At 42.5% G+C, this 18,695-nt stretch overlaps 1 protein-coding gene across 2 annotated transcripts in view; it reads right to left on the reverse strand.

The window, feature by feature from the left end:
* The window catches only part of Tm9sf4 (transmembrane 9 superfamily member 4), a 42,505-nt gene that overhangs the window by 13,688 nt on the left and 10,122 nt on the right, over positions 1 to 18,695 (reverse strand). For both annotated transcript variants that reach the window (XM_003476332.5, XM_063248539.1), the window contains exons 2-9: positions 9,379 to 9,492; positions 7,785 to 7,884; positions 4,964 to 5,132; positions 4,733 to 4,862; positions 3,473 to 3,596; positions 2,115 to 2,233; positions 1,899 to 2,010; positions 718 to 788 (exon numbers count right to left, since the gene is read on the reverse strand). In XM_003476332.5, coding sequence (XP_003476380.2) covers positions 718 to 788; positions 1,899 to 2,010; positions 2,115 to 2,233; positions 3,473 to 3,596; positions 4,733 to 4,862; positions 4,964 to 5,132; positions 7,785 to 7,884; positions 9,379 to 9,492 — 939 coding nt within the window. The remainder of the gene's footprint in view (positions 1 to 717; positions 789 to 1,898; positions 2,011 to 2,114; positions 2,234 to 3,472; positions 3,597 to 4,732; positions 4,863 to 4,963; positions 5,133 to 7,784; positions 7,885 to 9,378; positions 9,493 to 18,695) is intronic.

Genomic DNA, 18,695 nt, shown 5'->3' on the forward strand with positions numbered 1-18,695 from the left:
CCAGGGGGGGATTTAGGAAAGTGTTTATTTCATGTTAACTTTGCCAACAGTTAGTACTATTTAAAAAAAAGTATATTTGATAGTTCAAATGACTGCATTTTAGGAGGTAATCTGAGATAAAAATATTTTTTCAGATGCACACTGTCGTATGTAGTTTCTTATTGTAAATTTTCTATTTACGCTGGGTGTGGTGGTGCATGCCTGTAATCCCAGCACTCTAGAGGCTGAAGCAGGGGGATTGCCACAAGTTCGAAGTAAGCCTGGGCTACATAATGAGTTCAAGACTAGCCTGGATTATATAGTGAGGCCCTTTCTCAAGAAATGTAAAAAAAAAAAATTTTTTTTTTCTTTCCTGTTCATCATTACATTAGTAATTTTAGGCTTTTGTTTCTTTAAAAGAAATTTTATATAAATTCTTTTAACTGTATTAGTTTTAAGTTTGTTACAAATATTGTTTTTCCACTTTGTTTTTTTGTTTCATTCATCTGACATATTAAGTTTTTTTTCTGCAATTTCTATTAATTTGCACTTGAGACTAGAAATGCCACCTTTATCTCTCTGGGTGATTAAAGTTTTTCTTCTTTTCAGTATTTTTGAAGTTAGGAATGAACACACACACACACACACACACACACACACACACACACACACACACAGAGAGGTCTGCTAGACAACCTCCCTCTCCCAGTCCATCCCGCCCTAGCCAAGACCTCGTACAATGTCATCCTCCTTGTTGTAGTTGGCAATGTCCTTCCGGAGGGTCCGAATGATAATCATGCTCAGGATGCCTGAAATACACAGGGTGGAAAGGAAGAGCTGTGAGCCAAGACTCCACTGTGTTCTGTTCCTTCTCCAGTAGGACCTGGCCATACAGTTATCTAACTTCTCTCCTGGACAGAACCCCACTGCAGCCAACTGAGGAGATGTGTGCAGAAAGGAAAGGCTGCTGGGAGTGGAAGGGGACAGTCACAGAACACAGGTTTTTGTTAAAAGGAAAGCATCCCAGCTCTCCACAGCTTGGCCCTTCCAGCTGGTTTACTGCATTTACTTCTAAGTTCACAGCCTCACCTCTTACCTCAGACCTTTACTACTTTCTTTCTCTGCCCTGACTGCCTCCTAAGCATGTGCCAAGAGCTCTTAGCTCTTGGAGGGGACTGAGACGTCCAGGAAGTGTTTAGGACAGCAGCTGGGCCCTTGGTAAATGTTTACTGAACAATATCTACCACTCACTATCTTTGCTTGTCATGGCACTGGAACCACCAGTGTCACTCCACCTGTCTACCACCCTCTTGCCATCCAGCTTCCTGTCAAGCTTGCCTCACTGCTGGGCTGAAACCCTTGTTGCAACAGTCCTTCCCTGGCTCTCTCAATGATGGTCTTTCCTCCTCATTCGGAGGTCTTCCCTAAAGTCCTTCATCTTTTCTTTCTACCTGGTCACTCCATTTATCTGCTTCCCAGAACTTGTCACCACCAGGAACTATGCTACTACTTGCATTTCATTTCCCTCTCATCACTAGTTTACAGACTCTGGGCGCAGAGGTCAAACACTGGGTTGGTGTACCATATCCCTAGCATCTGGCCCAGAATGATCTACAACAGGGTTGGGTGCAGCTTAGTGATAGAGCCCTGGCCTAGCTATCCCTAATACTGCCACTACCACCAAGAAAAGCAATAATGAAGTGTTGAATGAATCAACAAACATGTGGTATTCATGCTTCTCTAGTGAAGTTCACAGGGCAGACACCAAATCTTGTCCACGTCTGCCACCTGATGCCTGCAATGGGGTTCTGGTATCTGGCCCTGAGAACACCCTAGAAATCCCTGTAGGTGATTGGATATCTCAGTTCCTCAACACCACATCCCTGGCCTCTCTACCCTTCAACCCACAGAGCTCTTACCTGACAGAAAGAAGACTACCACGACGGAGTTAATGATAGAGAACCAATGGATCTGCACATCACTCATGGTCAGGTAAGTGTCCCAGCGGGAGGCCCATTTGATGTCACTTTCCTGGTGGGACAGGAGGAAGCTCTTCAGAGTCAGGCCTCCTGCTCTCAAACCCTGGCCCTTATCAGATCCCCCCAGCCCACCTGTCAGCTCACACCGCTTCTCACCTCCCAGTGCACAGAGTAGGTGAAGTATAGCTGATTCTCCTTGGTGGGGTCAATTTCTTGAGGTGAGGAGTTGGTACCCTCAGGCAGGGTACACGAACTCTTCTCATCTGCTTTGAGGTCTGCGAGAAACAGAGACTCAGTGTGTCCCCCTGTGTTCAGTGCCACTACCCAAGGCTGCTCTGTTAGTGCCTTTGAGGGTGCCTATTGCTGGGTCCTGGTCTCTTGAGTAGAGGTCGGGGGCACAGTAGGGAAGAATGGTTTTTGAAATTATATTCCCTGGAGTCCTGACCTTCCAAAGAGCCTTCAGGACTGCAGACAGGTGTACACGTGGAGAAGGGGGGGGACAAAAATCTGAGTTTAGATCTCCTTCATGGCAATCTATCTCCTGTGCTCGACCTTAACATGAACTCACTCATTCACCCAGGGTCATTCTGGGTATTTGCTCATTCACACAGGTGGTCTCCAACACATTAGTAATTAATCATGCAGGTGCTTTGCCATTTACTCATTTGTTCCCTCTACCATCCAGCCCATTCTTCAGCCAGCAAACATACAACAAGCACCAAACTATGTGGCAGGTACTGCACTGGGTTCTGGAGATTAAATGGTGAGAAAAGTAGACAGGGACTTGAATCTGTCAGCCATCACAAAAGCAGAGATCTAGAAATGGTCACACACATAAACATATGCTGCTCACAGCACTCACAGAAGGAGAGGCAGCGCAGTGCTTTTAAATATGACATCTATGTTTTATGAAGGTATGATTTTGCTTGAAAGCAATGTTCCACAGATTTCTGAAAAAGCCACAAAATCACCACTGTGTACAAAGGCTGGGCCTGTGGCTTAACTGAAGAACACCCTGTGGCGGGTGAGGGTAGCGAGGAGAGATGATGCAGGCCAGGTCTATGAGCACTAGCTGGGCTCTCAAACTCCCACTCAACTGTTGACCCTGGGCAGTTCCGTCTGTGCAGCCATTTGCACATCGGCACTGGAAGAAGATACCTGCTGCCCGCGAGGTCTGCCTGCCCCGTGTCCCTTGTTTTCCCACCCAGGGAGAGCTGGCTGCTTTTTACAAAGAGGTTCAATAAAGCCCTAACTTGCTGTTTGGTCTTGGCCAAGTCACTAATCTCTCTGAACTTCTGGCTCCTCATCCGTAAAGTGCCTAGTCCATGACACAGGAGATGGCAGGTGTCTCTTGCTTCCCAATTTCTTTATTGAGAATATAGTGATCCCCCTATGGCTGGGCCCAGATGCCACACTTGAACCTATCAGCCAGTTTGGGGAGAAGTATGAGAAGATCCTGAATGGAAGACCAGGCCCATCCAGCCCTGCCCCTCTGGTCAGACCTCCCCACTCACCCTCCAGCCTGATGCTCTGGGGAATCACCTCGAAGCGGACGACACGGTATGTATGTTCCTGGTCCTCTTCCATATCTTCCCGGTGGTAGTAAAGGATGAATGAGAGGTGATTGTGCAAGTAGAACTGAAATGAAGCAACAGTAAGGACAAAACAGCTAGCAGTCAGGAAACAACTGCAAAGTCATTCAGGGAGAACACCCAAGACATTAGGCCCTTTCCCTTTGCAGCATGACTGGTTGTACCAACCTCCCAAAACAATCGGTCTCATACCACACTCAATAACTCTCCAGAGCTGCCTGGGGCTTACTGGATACACGTTCAAGTTTCTTAGCTTGGCATTTAAAGCCTTCTATCATCCGATTCTAAAACAGCTGGCCCTTACTGTCTTCTAAAACACATTAGGTCCCCTTATCCCCAGCTCCTCCTGCCCCATGGAGAGTCCTTATCCTGCATCTCTGTTCATGGCATGCCCTCCAAAGAGGATGCCACCCCATTTCCACTCAGCTCAAGCCTAAAGCCTTTCCAAGGCTGTCCTTCATGACACCGTTAATGCACAATGTGCTCCTTCTGAACTCCCTTGGCATTGACAGCTAGGAGTGGGCAACTGAGATTTAAAACATAAGCAGGGCCTTACTCTGCTCATTCTCTCCACTTAGGACACAAGCCTATTGAGGACAGGGACTGTGAATTAAAGAAAGATTTTTCTCCTTCATTCCCTAAGTAGTATGTGTTCTGCTTAGAAAATGATATATGGAAAGAGAGCATGGCTACAATCATCATGATATCAGCTTATTCCTAGGGCTGTGCTGTGAAATGCTCACACAGGTTTGTCTGATTTACTCTGCAAAACCATCCCAGAGAGCAGACATCATTATCACATCCATTACATATATGGACATACAGGCTCAAGGCCTCTCAGGCAGCTAGTAAGTGCAGCGGGCACCATTCAAACCAGAGAGTCTGCAGGCTCTTCATCACTATGTGGTCTTCTTTCCTGCACGCTGATGAAGTTCAAGATTTACCTTGTTTGAATAGTATAAAAATGGAACCTAGTATTTTAGTAACTGGGCCTTCAACTTCTTGTAGCATCTTCGAGGCTGCCCAAAGTATGCATACCTGAGGGACCACGCCCTTGGCAGAACTGCATCTTTTCTGTGTTACAAGTCCAGAGCTTAATTTTCCCCCTTGTCTGTGGTCCTAGGTGCTTGGGACTTGAGATGTGTAGCTCCCCAGCCCTTTGAGCACACTAGAGAAATTCACCTTGTTGACATCTGTGAAGCCAAGCCGGTAGCCATGTTCAAACTGCACATCTTTTTCCTTTTTTTTGTCGTCACTGTCACGGTTGGAGTACAGCTCCAGGCGGGTGGCCACAGGCAGGTTGTCAGCAATGCTGGAAACCCAAGGCCCTGATCAGTCCCTCTGAACAGCCTCTTCCACCAGTATCCTCCCCAAGGTGAACATGAGGCCAGCATGGAGCAGTGGACAACTTACAGGTGAACATAGTAGTCTTCTGTGATGCGCTCGACCACGAGCTTGCTCTGTTCCACTGTCAGGGTCACTGGCTTACTGGACTGGCTGCACAGAACTTCACACTTCTTCTCACTGTTCATGAGAACCTGGAAAGGGGTGTTGACAATCCGGTCCCCTCTCAGCACCTCTCCTGCCGTAAGAGAGACAGATTGAGCTCAGAGCTTCAGCCCTGAGGTAGCTGAGCTCAGTAGTCACAAGACATCAGATAAAAGGACAAAACAGACATCCATGGATTTCAGCAGTTCCTCAGCCTGGCAGTCCATTTTCTGTCCCAACTGTTTGTGCCCAGCTTGCTCAGCTGTCCTGTCACCCTTCCTTCTTCCTTTGTGCTCTAGCACCACCAGCTCTTTAAAGCTCAAATGAACTACATCCTTCCAAACCTCTGGGCCTGAAATGGTTTCCTTTGCCTGGAGTGTCATTCCCTGTCCTGTGCTTCTAGCTTCAAGCTCAGCTTCCCCTCATCCTCTCTTGGAAGACCTTTCTGGCCTCCTGATTTCCTTCTAAAATAATGAAGAGCGACAGGTATGAACTCCATGCTACCTGGTATTACAGTTGCCTCTGCCACTTACTAGCTTAGCAGTCTTGGCAAGTTCATGCCACAAAGCCTCAATTTCCTCCCTGGTGAATAGGGTACTTATAACCTGCTTTTTTAAGATAAGGTCTTGCTATGTATTTCAGGTTGGTCTTGAACTTACTATGTAGCCCAGACTGGTCTCAAACAGCAATCCTCTTGCCTCAGCCTCCTGAGTGCTGGGATTACAGGCATGTGCCACCATTCCTGGCACGAGTGACATAACTTTGTAGTATGCACTGAAATATTTATGCATTTGTCTCTTCCATCTATGAGCGCATTTTTTGGTGCTACTGTGGATTGAACCCAGGGCCCTTGCACTAAGCTACTGCTCCAGCTCTTTTTTTAGTTTTTGAGATAGGGTCTTGCTAAGTCACTACGTAGTCCAGTTTGGGCTCCAATTTGCAATCCTCCTGTCTCAGCCTCCCAGAGTGCTGGGATTACAGACAGGCATGTACCATCATCCCTGGCTGACCATGAGCTCTCTGAGGATAGACACTGTTCCTTATTTATCTTTGTGTTTTCAAATTGTAATTCAGGCAGGGAGGAAGTGAGGCAAAATGCAGCACTTGAGGTTTTTAGCCAAAATATCTTTTTACATGACAAAGTGGCATACCCCTTCTGGGCCTCAGAGTAACTGCTGCCAGATGTCATGCTAGGGGCTGGGGATTTAGCTCAGTGACACAAGCGCCTGCTTTGCAAATGTGTGGTCGTGAGTTCAATCCCATGTACCAATAAAAAAGAAAAAGACAAAAAAAAAAACCAAAAAAAAAAACACCCAGTTACAGATGTCATGCTAACAGACACTGAGCAGCTAAGGAATGTCAACTAAGCCCAAATACGCTTTCACTGTGTTGTGAAGATGTGAAACTGGGACAAGCTGAAGGAGACTGACTGGAGCCAACAGGCAGGACTAACTCTTCTGGAGAAGGCTGCCAGGACATCAAAAAGGCTTCAGTAAAAAATCTGCCTTACCTTAAACAACTTGAGTTAAAAATCTCTACTTCTCCTCCTATTAGTTACTCACTAATTCCTCCAACTATGAAATGAGGGCCACGGTGCTTAGCCTGCAGAGCTACCAAAAGAGAAAGGAGGACAGCGTATGGAGTGTGGTGCCCATGGCATGGACCCAGAGCCAGAGTTCCCAGGGTCCTGCCACTTTCTAGGTGAGTGACTTGGGGCAAGTAACATCACTGCCTTGTGCCACACTTCCCTTCTCTACAGTAATGAGACAGCAAAAGAATCTACTTCCCAGGTGTTGTGAGAATTAAATAAGGTAAATCACACTAATGCCCACAATAGGGCTTGGCTCATGCACAGGGGCTATCAAGGAAAGGCAGTGATGCCTGTTCTCATTTAAACTGGTTCCAAGGCCTGCCCTAGTTGGTATGGGAGATCCCCAGTAGCTGGCAGTAGGGATACTTGTCAGGTAGGGGTTGTAGAAACATTTGAGCCATGGGACCTCTGAGCAGAGAAAGTAGCCATTTCAGTGGCCTGATCAAGAATCAGTTCTCTTCTTTCTTAGCATAAAAGAGGAGTAAAGTCTTATGAGGTCCATGAGGTCAGGGAGACCATCTTTCCATCTGTCCACACTCTTTTATGTAGGACTTAACGTAAGCCAGAAGGGAAGAAGCAGTAACACTTGTCTGACTGGATGCCTCTCTTCCTTTCAGCTTGAAATTTTGCCATATGGAAAATTATTTAAACTAGAATAAAATGGCCACTGTTTATGGCTCTGCTGTGCCAGACAACACATGGGTGTTTCACATGTGACTTGAGGCAGGTCTTATGCAGCGTAGCAAGTATGGTGACATTTCTTTACGGTACAGATAGTCACTAGCACTTTCAATTAAAGGCATAGAAAGTGGCAGAAGCTATCAGAGAAAAGGGGATATCAAGAAATCAGGAGAGAGCCAGTCTGAACAGAAGCCAAGGGCTCTAACTCTGAAGAATGATCACATAGTTTCAGAGCCCAGTTTAGCCATTAGCTAATAACACAACCAAAGGCAAAACATTTGATTTGCAAAATGGAAAAATAAACAGCAACCACTCTACCATGGCCACTGTAAGGATGAAATAAGTTAACAGGCACATAAGTTATACACAAGTGTCTAGTATAATAGCAAAGGCTGGACAAGGGTATCAACATTAGGAAAATCACACTGGATTCCCCTATGGTACAAGCTGAAGTAATGTGAGACAAGAACTTACCCAGATTTTCTGCCTTGTAGGTTATTTTTCTGGGCTGGCAGAAGGGCAATGAGTAGTATTCATAAGGTAACTGAGTTCGGGAGCTGGTGAGCTTCACAGCCTGGTGGAAGGAGAGGCTGTTATTCCTCAATTGAACAGAAACCAATACCGTTGTTCCAAGAATACTCCCAGGTGCCCAAGTATCTGTAGAACAACTGGTAACATTATCCAATGTAATTGTAGCAGACATGACTATAGCATACCATGTACTTTCCAAAATTCTGGATTCTTTTACTTTTTATTAATGTTATACTGCATTAAAGATTTAGTTTAAAATTTCAGCCAAGTACTGGGCATGGTGGCACATGCTTATAATCTCAGCACTCAGGAGGCTGAGGTGGGAGGGTCACTGTGAGTTTGAGTTGACCCTGGGCTACATGGTGAGTTCAAGGCCAGCCTGAACTGCATAGCAAGATCTTGTTTCAAACCAAACCAAACAACAAACAAAATTACAACAAAGAAAGGCATGGTGGCACACCTTTAAAAACCCACCTCTTTGGAAAGCCGAAGCAGGAGGATTGCAAATTTGTCAGCCTGGGAAAATTAAAGGGACTTTGTCTCAAAATAAAAATGGGCTGGAGATGCAGCTCAGTGGCACTGCACTTGCCTAGCATGTGTGAGGCCCTGCGTTCAATCCCCAGTAGCAAACAAACAAACAACCCTACAAGTATCTCTTCCCACTAGAAGCTAAACTTTAAGCTTCATAAGGGTAAGGGTCACCGTGTATACTCTCTGTGCCTTAGCATGATACAGTATAGGTTCTCATTAAGTATATGAGAAGAGTGGAAAAACAAAAACCAATAAAAGCTTGATCAATACTGAATAATGTATTCAATTAAATATTGTATAGCCATTAAAAAAGAGGTTTAAAAAATAAAAATAAAAAACAAGGTTTAAACCCACGGTGTCTTCCTCAGCATGTGACCTTGGGCAAGTTGGTTCACTTTCCTGGGTCTCTGTTCCTGTATCTGTAAAATGTACAAATATCTGTAGAATATAGTTTGCCTCAGAGGATTCTTGTGGGGTTACATCAGGCCTAATGCTTGGCATGTAAACAACCCTTAGTAAACGTTCCTTTAATTAACATTCCTGCAAGTTATAAGCCTGACTGCCAAGGAAGAGAGATGCTTACAATATATGAACCATATGAACATGTTCTGCATTATACAGAGAAAGCTGGTAATAGGAGGAAGGAATAAATGAAGAAGGAGGCACAAAATTAAAAAAAAAACCCAAACAACAGCAACAAACAAACCACAGAGGCAAGCTGAGTGAGACGTAATTGTAGGAAGAGATAAGGGTAGGACATTCACCTGAGAGACAGAAAGAGACAGAGAGACACACAGATGCAGCAGGTACCCGTGGCACAGCAACAGAAATGAAGAGGTAAGCAGAGTTCCTGGACTGCAGACTTCTGAAGACACTCTTAGCCATGAAGCATGCAGTGAGTCCTCCTGTTCCAAGGGTAACTGGAATTGGTCTGTGTCCTCCGCAACCACAGGACAGACGTGAATAGCTCAGCCCGGAGACCCCAGTGATCCAGGACCAGACTTACCTTGATTTCTACAGGGTCGTTTTGGTGGAAGTTGATTGGCGCAACACCCGGGACATAAAAGGCGCTTGTTTGACATGTGAGAGAAAGTAGTAGCACAGACCATGGCAGGCAAATCTGCTTGGAAGAAGAGAGGTCACAGTTAGCATGGAGGAAAGAAATGAACTTCTCCTCAGAGCTGATTAAATCATACTGCCCTCACATGTGCTTCTCCTGACCCAGTATCACCTCCCATTCCGGGAACCTGAGGCCCTTATAAATGTGGCTCCCCAAATGTTCCGAACAGCCAGATATGTTGGCATATGCATGAGTCCCAGCACCTTGGGAAGCTGAGGTAGGAGGATTGCTTTGAGTCTGGGACTTTGAGGCACCTGGGCAATATAGGGAGACCTTAAAAGTAAACAGAAAACCTGAGAAACTTCAGACTTGGATATCTGATGGCAAGCAATCATTTCAAGGAAAACAGATTCCTGTCCCCAAAACACTGCAATGCAATGACTGTATTTGCAGAAATAATCACACAATGGGTCAATTAATATCTGCATAAAATGGAAGACTTTCACATGGGAGCCACACATTCTGACATCTAGATCACTCGGGGGTTTTTTTGTTGTTGTTGTTTTTTGTCTTTTTGAGACAGGGCCTCACTATGCAATTCAGGCTGGCCTTGAGTTCACTTTGTAGCCCAGGCTGGTCTTGAACTCACAGTGATCCTCCTGCCTCAGCCCGCCGAGTGCTGGGATTACAGGTGAGCACTGGGTCACTGTCTTTCAGCCAGGCTCACAGTACATCATTCTCCACTGCAATTCATAGGAGCAAACTGTGCAGTATTCCACTCATCCCATCCTCTTCACAGTAAAAGGCTCACTTTGTCAGGAAACTCCAGTGTCACCAACACGTTTTTCCATGGGTCTTGTCAAAAAATCACTGGCCTCTTTACCTCCTTCTGTCCTCCTCACTCAGTTCCAGCAACAGGGGGCTTGACAGCAAGCCCTTCTGTACCCTCAGGGCCTTCATCTTCACTGTTACCTCTGTGGGATTCACACATGTCCGTATGGCTTACGCCCTACTTTACCCAGGTCTCTTTCCCATGTCACCTCCTCAGAGAAGCCTTCATTGGCCATCCCATCTCAAACAGCATCCTCAGAGGTCCCATTTACCTTCCCCAATCCCAGACTCTACACTTTACATTTGTAGTCTTATCTGCTTGACACGTATGATGTGAATAGATGTCTCAGTGTGCATTACACATCCTCTCCCTTTGAATGTAATCCTTTAGAGGGCAGGGACTGTGTCTCTAGAGCCGTGACAACCCCTAGCCCACAAGCACTCTCAGTAGCTGTGTACTGGAGAGGCACTTGGAAACACAAGGAAAGCAAGACCAACGTATGACCTGGAGAACTCTGCCCACCAATAATGGCACTTCACTCATGTAGGGACTAGAAGAGTTGCCGGACTGTCTTCCCTCTGCCTGGTCTGCAGAAGGAAATTGTGTCCTGAATCGTCAACACACCATGTTTTTGCATCTACCTCCTGTGTCTGGCCTCTTCTGCTGCCTTATTTCAGATGCTTATTTCCTCCATCCCTCAAGGTAACCCCGCACCCCAAACACATATCCAGATGGTTCTGAGACAGTTTTACAGGCAGTCAGTCACTGAAGGGGCCTGCCGAAAATGCACACTCACTTGCATCTGTACCTGGACTACAAATTGAAAAAAAAGGGGAGGCTATAAAAAAGGGTGTGCTGGAGATGAATGGGTGCTAGGGACTGACTTCAGGACCTTGTGCACACTACCACTGAACACATACCTAGTCTTAATTCTGAAACACAATTTCTTTAAATTACCCAGGTTGGGCTCAAATTTGCAACCCCCCTCCCTCAGTCTCCAGAGTAGTTGGGATTACATGTGTAGCTAAAAAGCTTAAACACAGTGGGAGGCTGAAGCAGGAGGACTGCCACTAAGTCAACACTCAGGGGGCTGGGGATTTAGCTCAGCGGTGTAAGCACTTGCCTTGCAAGCACACGGTCATGAGTTCAATTCCCAGTACCACACACACACAAAAAAGATACAGGAAGTATGCCAGAATGTACATAGAGGGGTGTTCACCAGAGTAATATTTAAATGGACTGAATAATGGGATTTCCTATTTTGTGTACAGTATCTATACTTTTCCCTTTCTAGAATTACACAGAATTTATACCACTTAAGAAAAATAATCAGAAACAAAACACTGCTCTGTCCACCTGGGTTTGTTTGGTACGTACGGGGCAATGTTCGTTTGCTGGCCTAAGATTACCTGCCCACAGCACCTCTCACCTCTTCTTTCAAAGCCTTCAAGAGAACCCAGAAGTTGTTTCTGTTCTTGGCATTCAGTTCTCGTCCCTCCATCTTGCCTGATTCAAGCCCTACCCAAGCATGGATGCACAAGTGAAATGTTTTTCCCTTAAGAAACCCTCAGATTCCCAAATGGTGAGTTATTCTCTTCTTTCTTTCCTTTTCAGGGTACTAGGTAAATACTTCTATGATACTAGCAATAAGAAAATGGAAATATTACCTTAGAGCCAAATGTATTCATACCTGTCAATATTCAAAGACTGAGAAAGATTCAAGTCCTCACTGTAGTACTTTTCACATTGTTACAGCCATTTAAATTATTGGCTATCTCTACCTGCATAGATTGCTTGTCTAGCTTGTTGATAGGGGCTCTCAATATACTCACTAAAATAAGCACCAACCAATCTCTGATCTAAAAAAAAGAGATGAAATCATCCATTCACATACAAATTTAACACTATAGCGCTTAATCTTTCCTAAATTCCTTTGAGAATTTGATATTTTAAAAATTCTCACAATGAAGGAATTCTCGACACCTTCTACTTTTTCATTTGTCAAAGGATCTGAGTTGAGAATCCCTGAGAATACAGTCCTACACTGTGGTTCTATCTCTAGGAGAACCTATCTCTAGGTTCTATCTCTGCACTGATGCCTTCAAAGTAACCTGGGGAGCTTTAAAAACTACCAATGGCAAGAACTTGCTGTATTATTTGTCATCCGGATCAATTAAAAGTCAGAATCTCTGAGACAGAGGGCCCTGGATTCAATATTTTTAAAGGATCTCTAGGTCTTCATTACTCAAAGTGAGATCTGTGGAGTGGCAATCACCATTTTTTGGAGGTCTCTTAGAAATAGAGAACCTTAGACCCTGCCCTGGAACTAGTGAACTTACATTTTCAGAAAGCTGCCCAAGTTAAAGGTTAAGAACTTCTTTTTCAGGTGATCCTACAGCAGAAGCAAGAATCACTGTTCAGGTGAAAGTCTATCCAAAATGATACACACTCACTGGGACAGAAGTTGGTGCTTGGTCTCTATTTCTCTTTGGCCAGGTTTTAAATTACATCTGGACAACAGGAGGACAGCTATCATGTAATGGGGAAAGCTCTAAGTTTGAGGCTCCAAAATATGGACAGAAAGTTGAACCCTCCAACTTGGCTTTAGGCCATCAACTTTGCTGGGCCTTATGTCTCCATTTATTAGAATGGCTTCACACAGCAGTTGGGCTAAAAAGAGAACATGAATTTGGAAACCCTTCACCACCAGTAAGCCACTATCCTTATATGTAAAGCACTATGACCACTGTTTCTTGCTAACCCAAAGCATGTGTTCTAAACTTCCTTCCCAAGAAGCCTGACACCAAATCTTTTAGGTTTATCTGAAAAGTGATTTGAAGCCAGGGCAGAGGATTACAATCTCTTCTGGTTATCAAGCCAATTAAATCTAAGAAGTTACTTTAGTTCTATCTTCTTTTGAAACAGAAGCTTCCCATTTAGCTGAGACACTGCCCTGGAGAACTCAAGGGCTCCTTGAGAGCTCAAGTTGCAGAGGAATGAAAAACAAATCCTGAAGACTCCACTCCATTTTTATTTCAAAGACTAAGTCCAATGGAGCAAGTGCACACAGAAAACAAACAAAAAGTCAGCTAGGAGGTTAACACTCTAGCAGGGAGGCAACGCCAAAACAAAAGGCCTGCAGGTCACTGTCACCCAGTAGGTTTAAGGCACTGTGGTAGACACGGTAGTTTCCTTCCACTTGCCTCGTCCTGCTTGGTAAACACTTTAAACACACTAACAAGTACATACTGATTTTTGTCACCATTCTGCAGATGACTGCCAGTTAGCCTGAGATCCAGAGATTAAACAACTCACCTAAGGTCATCGGGCCAGAATGTGTTCCTCTGAGGAACAGATAAGTTCCGCTGAGGCAGGTGAGTTGAATTTTAAGATGACAAGAATGCATGGATGATGGTAACAATGGCAGCAGCTAATATGTATTGGACAGTGACTATGTACCAGGCAGTTCTAGGTTCTATTCATGTTGTAATGCAATCTTTATAACAATCCTACGAGGTAGGGATTCTTACTATTCCCATTTTACAGATGAAGAAACTGAGACTTAGAGAAGCAACTAATACTTTTTTTGGTACTGGGGATTGAGCTCACGACCTCACACTTGCCAGCCAGGTGCTTATGCCGCTGAGCTAAATCCCCAGCTAATACTTGGTGAGACAAGATTTATACTCAAGAGGCTGGGGATTTAGCTCAGCGGCATAAGCGCCTGCCTTGCAAGCAGGCAGTTGTGAGTTCGATCCCTGGTACCGATAAAAAAAAAAGATTTATACTCAAGCAGTCTGAGCCCCAAAGCTCATGTTCTAAACAGTACAGAAATTATTTACAACTATTTACTGACCACCCAGTATGCATCAGGTACTACTATGTGTCAACTCTGCAGAATATATACCCACAAGGAGATTCCAGACAGCTGAAAGACTCAAGTCACCAGCCAATCACACTTCATCTCAGATACTATCAACCTGTTAAGAGTATGCTGAGGAAAAAAAAAAAAAAAAAAAGAGTATGCTGAGGAGCAAACAGCAGCAACAACATACCCTGTGTGAGTGTGTGTGTGAGTGTGAGTGTGTGTGTGTGTGTGTGTGTGTGTGTGTGTCTGCTCACGCGCGCGTGCGCACGCGTAGGGGTGAGCATATGTAAGAACTGAAGTCTACTCTAAGGCCTGGAGGGAAAGGAGGGGAAAGGGAGTCGTGCTCTAGAAAGATGACTGGCACTTTTCAAAACTTGACTGTGTGGGAAACCCACCCAGCAACCATGATAAAAATGCAGAATCTGATTCAGTGGGTCTTGGGTGGGGCCTGAGACTGCCCATTTCTAATTGAGAACATGACATTTCTTTTTGTTTGCTTGTTTTTTAAGTTAGGCTCTCCCCGAGCGGTTCAGACTGGTCAAACTCACCATGTAGCCCAGGCTGGCCTCAAACACAGCAATTTTCCTGCCTCAGCATCTTGAATGCTGGGATTGCAGGCTTGTGCTACCATATGTGGCAATGACATTTCTTGATATACTGATATTTAATTTTATTTATTTATTTATTTATTTTTGGGTGGGGACCAGGAATTCAACTTAGGACCTTGTGCTTACCAGGCAAGCTCCAGCCCCTACAGATTTTTAAAAAAATAATCTCATGTAACGTATTAACCATTGTTACTCTCCTATTATCTTATATTGAGATTTTATTATTTTTCTCCTTAAAATAAAATTTTAAAAAATAATGATGGAAAGTTTTCTCAGAATAAAACAAAATCTAGAAGCTATAAAGAAGCATAGAAAAGGGAAAAATTTATAAAGTATATACAGCACAGAAAAAGAATTTAGGTAAGAACATTTATTATAGGCATAACAAAGGACTGATTTCTTCAATATACAAAGAACTCTTATAAACCAATTAAGGGCAAAAAAAGCTCAGAAAAATACTAACAGTTTAACAACAAAAAAGTCTAAATGGCCAAACACAAAAAGGTAGTCAATTTCATTGATAATTTTAAAAATACAAGTCAAAATAATGACCTATTTTTTACTATTAGAGTCACAAACCTTTAACAAGTCCAAGAGTACATGAGATATGAGAAAGTTGGCATTTTGGGGGAGAGCAATTTGGCAACATATAGTTAGAACTGTTATTAAAGGACTTCCAATCTCAGGAAGAAAAGAAAAGTAAAATGTGCAGTAGCTTATATGTAGCTTGCCTTCATTTATCTCTTGTTTTATTCCTAACTCAAATTTAAAAAGCATGTATCAAAGCCAGACATCCAAGGAAAGGAAACTAAAGACCAATGTCTACCAAGAATACAAATAAAAATATTTCTAACAAGAAATGAACAAATTATTAACAGGTCTGCTTATAAATCATGATCAAGTAGATATATCCGAAGAATGCAAGAATGTCTTAATATCTGATCAATTAATACTATAAACCATAAAATGGTATAAAGGAAAAAACCCACAATCACCACAACAGATGTAGAAAAGCACATCACAACACCCAACACACAGTCATTATAAAAACTCAGCTAGGGGCCAGGGATTTAGCTTAGTGGCATAATTGCGTGCCTGGCAACAATGAAGCTGTGAGTTCCACCCCCAGTACCAAAACAAAACCACCCAAAAAAACTCAGGGCTAAGAAGGGGCTAAGAAGGGACTTTCTCAATTATATAGAGGCCAGCTATGAAAAACTCAGATAACATTACGCTTAATAGTGAAAGACTGAATGCTAAGTTCCCCTGAGATCAGGACCAAGGCAGGAATATTTATTCTTAGCATCTCTATTCAAATTTGCGCAGCAAATTGGTGTACTAAAACAAATTAATTAAAAATTAAAAGGCAGGGTCAAGAAAACTACCAACAAATGCTGGAGAGGCTGTGGGGAAAAAGGAACTCTCCTGCACTGTTGGTGGGAGTGTAAACTGGTGCAACCATTGTGGAGGTCGGTCTGGAGATTTCTCAAAAAGCTAGGATTGGAAGTCCCATTTGTTCCAGCTATTTCACTTCTAGGCATATTCCCAGAAGAACTGAAAATATCATACCACAGTGATATATGTGCACCCATGTTTATAGTAGCACAGTTTGTAATCACCAGATCTTGGAAACAACCCAAGTGTCCATCAACTGAGGAATGGATAAAAAAGATGTGGTATTTTTATACAATGGAGTACTACTCAGCTATAAAGAATGATCACATTGAGATATTTATAAATAAATGGGCTCAGCTTGAGACCATACTCATAAGCGAAATGAATCAAACTCACAATATATAAATACCGAAGTTTCCCTAGTGTTAAGAAATGGTAAGAACACATAAAAGTATGTGGTAATCATCATTCCCCATTATATGGCTTTAAAGCCTTATGTTTTCACTCATTAATTGGAATGGTTTTATTCTGGGTTGTTTGATTTTATTGTCTGTGATGGTATGAACAGCTATTGTGAAGAAAATAAGACATTATCATAGCCAGTGCTGATTTAGTATCATCTTGTTTTGAAGTCCCATCAAGCTTTTGTTCTTCTGTCTCCATCTACTCCATCATGTTGTATCTTATTGGATTTTATTATATGTGATAGTATAAACAAAATTTTTTATAGACAAGGAGATAATATAGAAACCACTGTTCGTTTCTGTTAGTTGGTTCTAAATACTTTCATTCTCTTGAACGGTTTTACACTGTCTTGTTAGGTTTGATGCTATACTATACGAAGGTATACTCAAATATTTCAAGGAAAGAGAACTATGGTAACTACTGTTATGTTGGGTTATCTTGTGGTGAAATACTATGTTGCTTAAATTGTTCTGTTCTGACCTGTGTTGTTATGTCCTCTTTTATCTTAATCTTTTTTTTAAAATAAAAAAAAATTAAAGGCATCCAGATTGAAAAGAAGTGAAAAATGCTTTTATTTGCAGTTCACACAATCCTGTAACTAGATTATCCTAAGAAATCTACATAACTGACTAGGACTAATAAACAAATTCAGGAAGGTCACAAACTATCAGATCAACATATAGAAATTAACTGTATTTTCATATACTAGCAACAAACAATTCAAAAAATTCTACAAATATGTATTTTAAGGCCTTGTATATTGAGAATTATACAACCTTGCTAAGAGAAATGCAAATATGTAGCTAATTGGAGACATTCTTTATCTGTGTATTAGAAGACTTAATATTGTTGGGATGGCAATTCTCATATTGATCTATGGATTCAACGCAATTCCTATCAAAACCTCAACAGGCTTTTTTGTAGAAACTGACAAACTGATCCTAGAATTTATATAGAAACGGAAAGGACCTAAATATCCAAAACAACTTTGAAGACAAAATTCGGAGGTTTATCTACCCAATTTCTAAACATTATAAAGCACAGTAACAATGACAATATTGTAAGGATAGGTATACATAACAATGGAAAAGAACTAAAAATCAACAAATAAACTCTTAGAGTAAATTTATTTATTTATACTGGGGATCGAACCCATGCTTACACAAGCACTCTACTACTCAGCTACATCCCTAGCCCTTTTATTGTGAGACAGGGTCTCCCTATGTTTCTGAGTTGGCTCAAATTTGCAGTCCTGCCCCTGCCTCTGCTGTGCTTGGTTGAGGGGTAAAATCTTTGCAAATCACTGATCTGAAAAGACACTTGAAATCGTATCTGGACAGAATATGAATTATTGCAATTTAACAAGCAACTCAATTTTAAAATGTGCTAAGAGTGATAGAGCACTTGGTGAGCATGTGGGAAACCATAGAGGTTCAACTCCTGAGGGTGCCAGGGAGGGGGAATTTGTATTGATAATTAACCAAAGATACCAGATGGCCAGTAAACACATAAGAAGATGCTTAATATCACTAGTCATTAGAGAAGTACAAACCAACGCTCACTACCATGACTAAATTCAAATACATAGATAAGGGGCTGGGGATTTAGCTCAGCAGCATAAGCGCCTGCCTTGCAAGCAGGCAGTCCTGAGTTCGATCCCTGGTAGCGATAAAAAGGAAAAAGACAAAAAAAAAAAAAAAAAAAAAAAAAACATAGACAAGAAGTATCAATCAGGACACAGAGAAACTGGTACCCTCACATCCTGCTGGTGAGAATGTAAAAGGGTACAGTCACTTTAGAAAATTTGGTAGTTAAAAAGTTTTACAAAACGTTACTAGCCATGATTTCCAACACTAGGCATTTACCAAGGAGAAAAATAAACATTCAGCAAAGATTTCTACGTGAATGTTCATAGCAACTTTAATCACAATAAAGTAGTCACCCTTGACCATGGCTTCACTTTCCAGTTTCAATTACCTATGGTTAACTGAAAATATTAGAAGTCCCAGAAACAAATATTGCAGAAATTTAAAATAACTTCTACTACACCATAATTGTTCTATTTTATTTTTCTTGCTAATCTCAATACATCAAA

Source organism: Cavia porcellus, unplaced genomic scaffold (genome assembly GCF_034190915.1).
Source record: "Cavia porcellus strain 051 isolate PalLab524CR breed Dunkin Hartley unplaced genomic scaffold, mCavPor4.1 scaffold_5, whole genome shotgun sequence".
Taxonomy (NCBI): domain Eukaryota; kingdom Metazoa; phylum Chordata; class Mammalia; order Rodentia; family Caviidae; genus Cavia; species Cavia porcellus.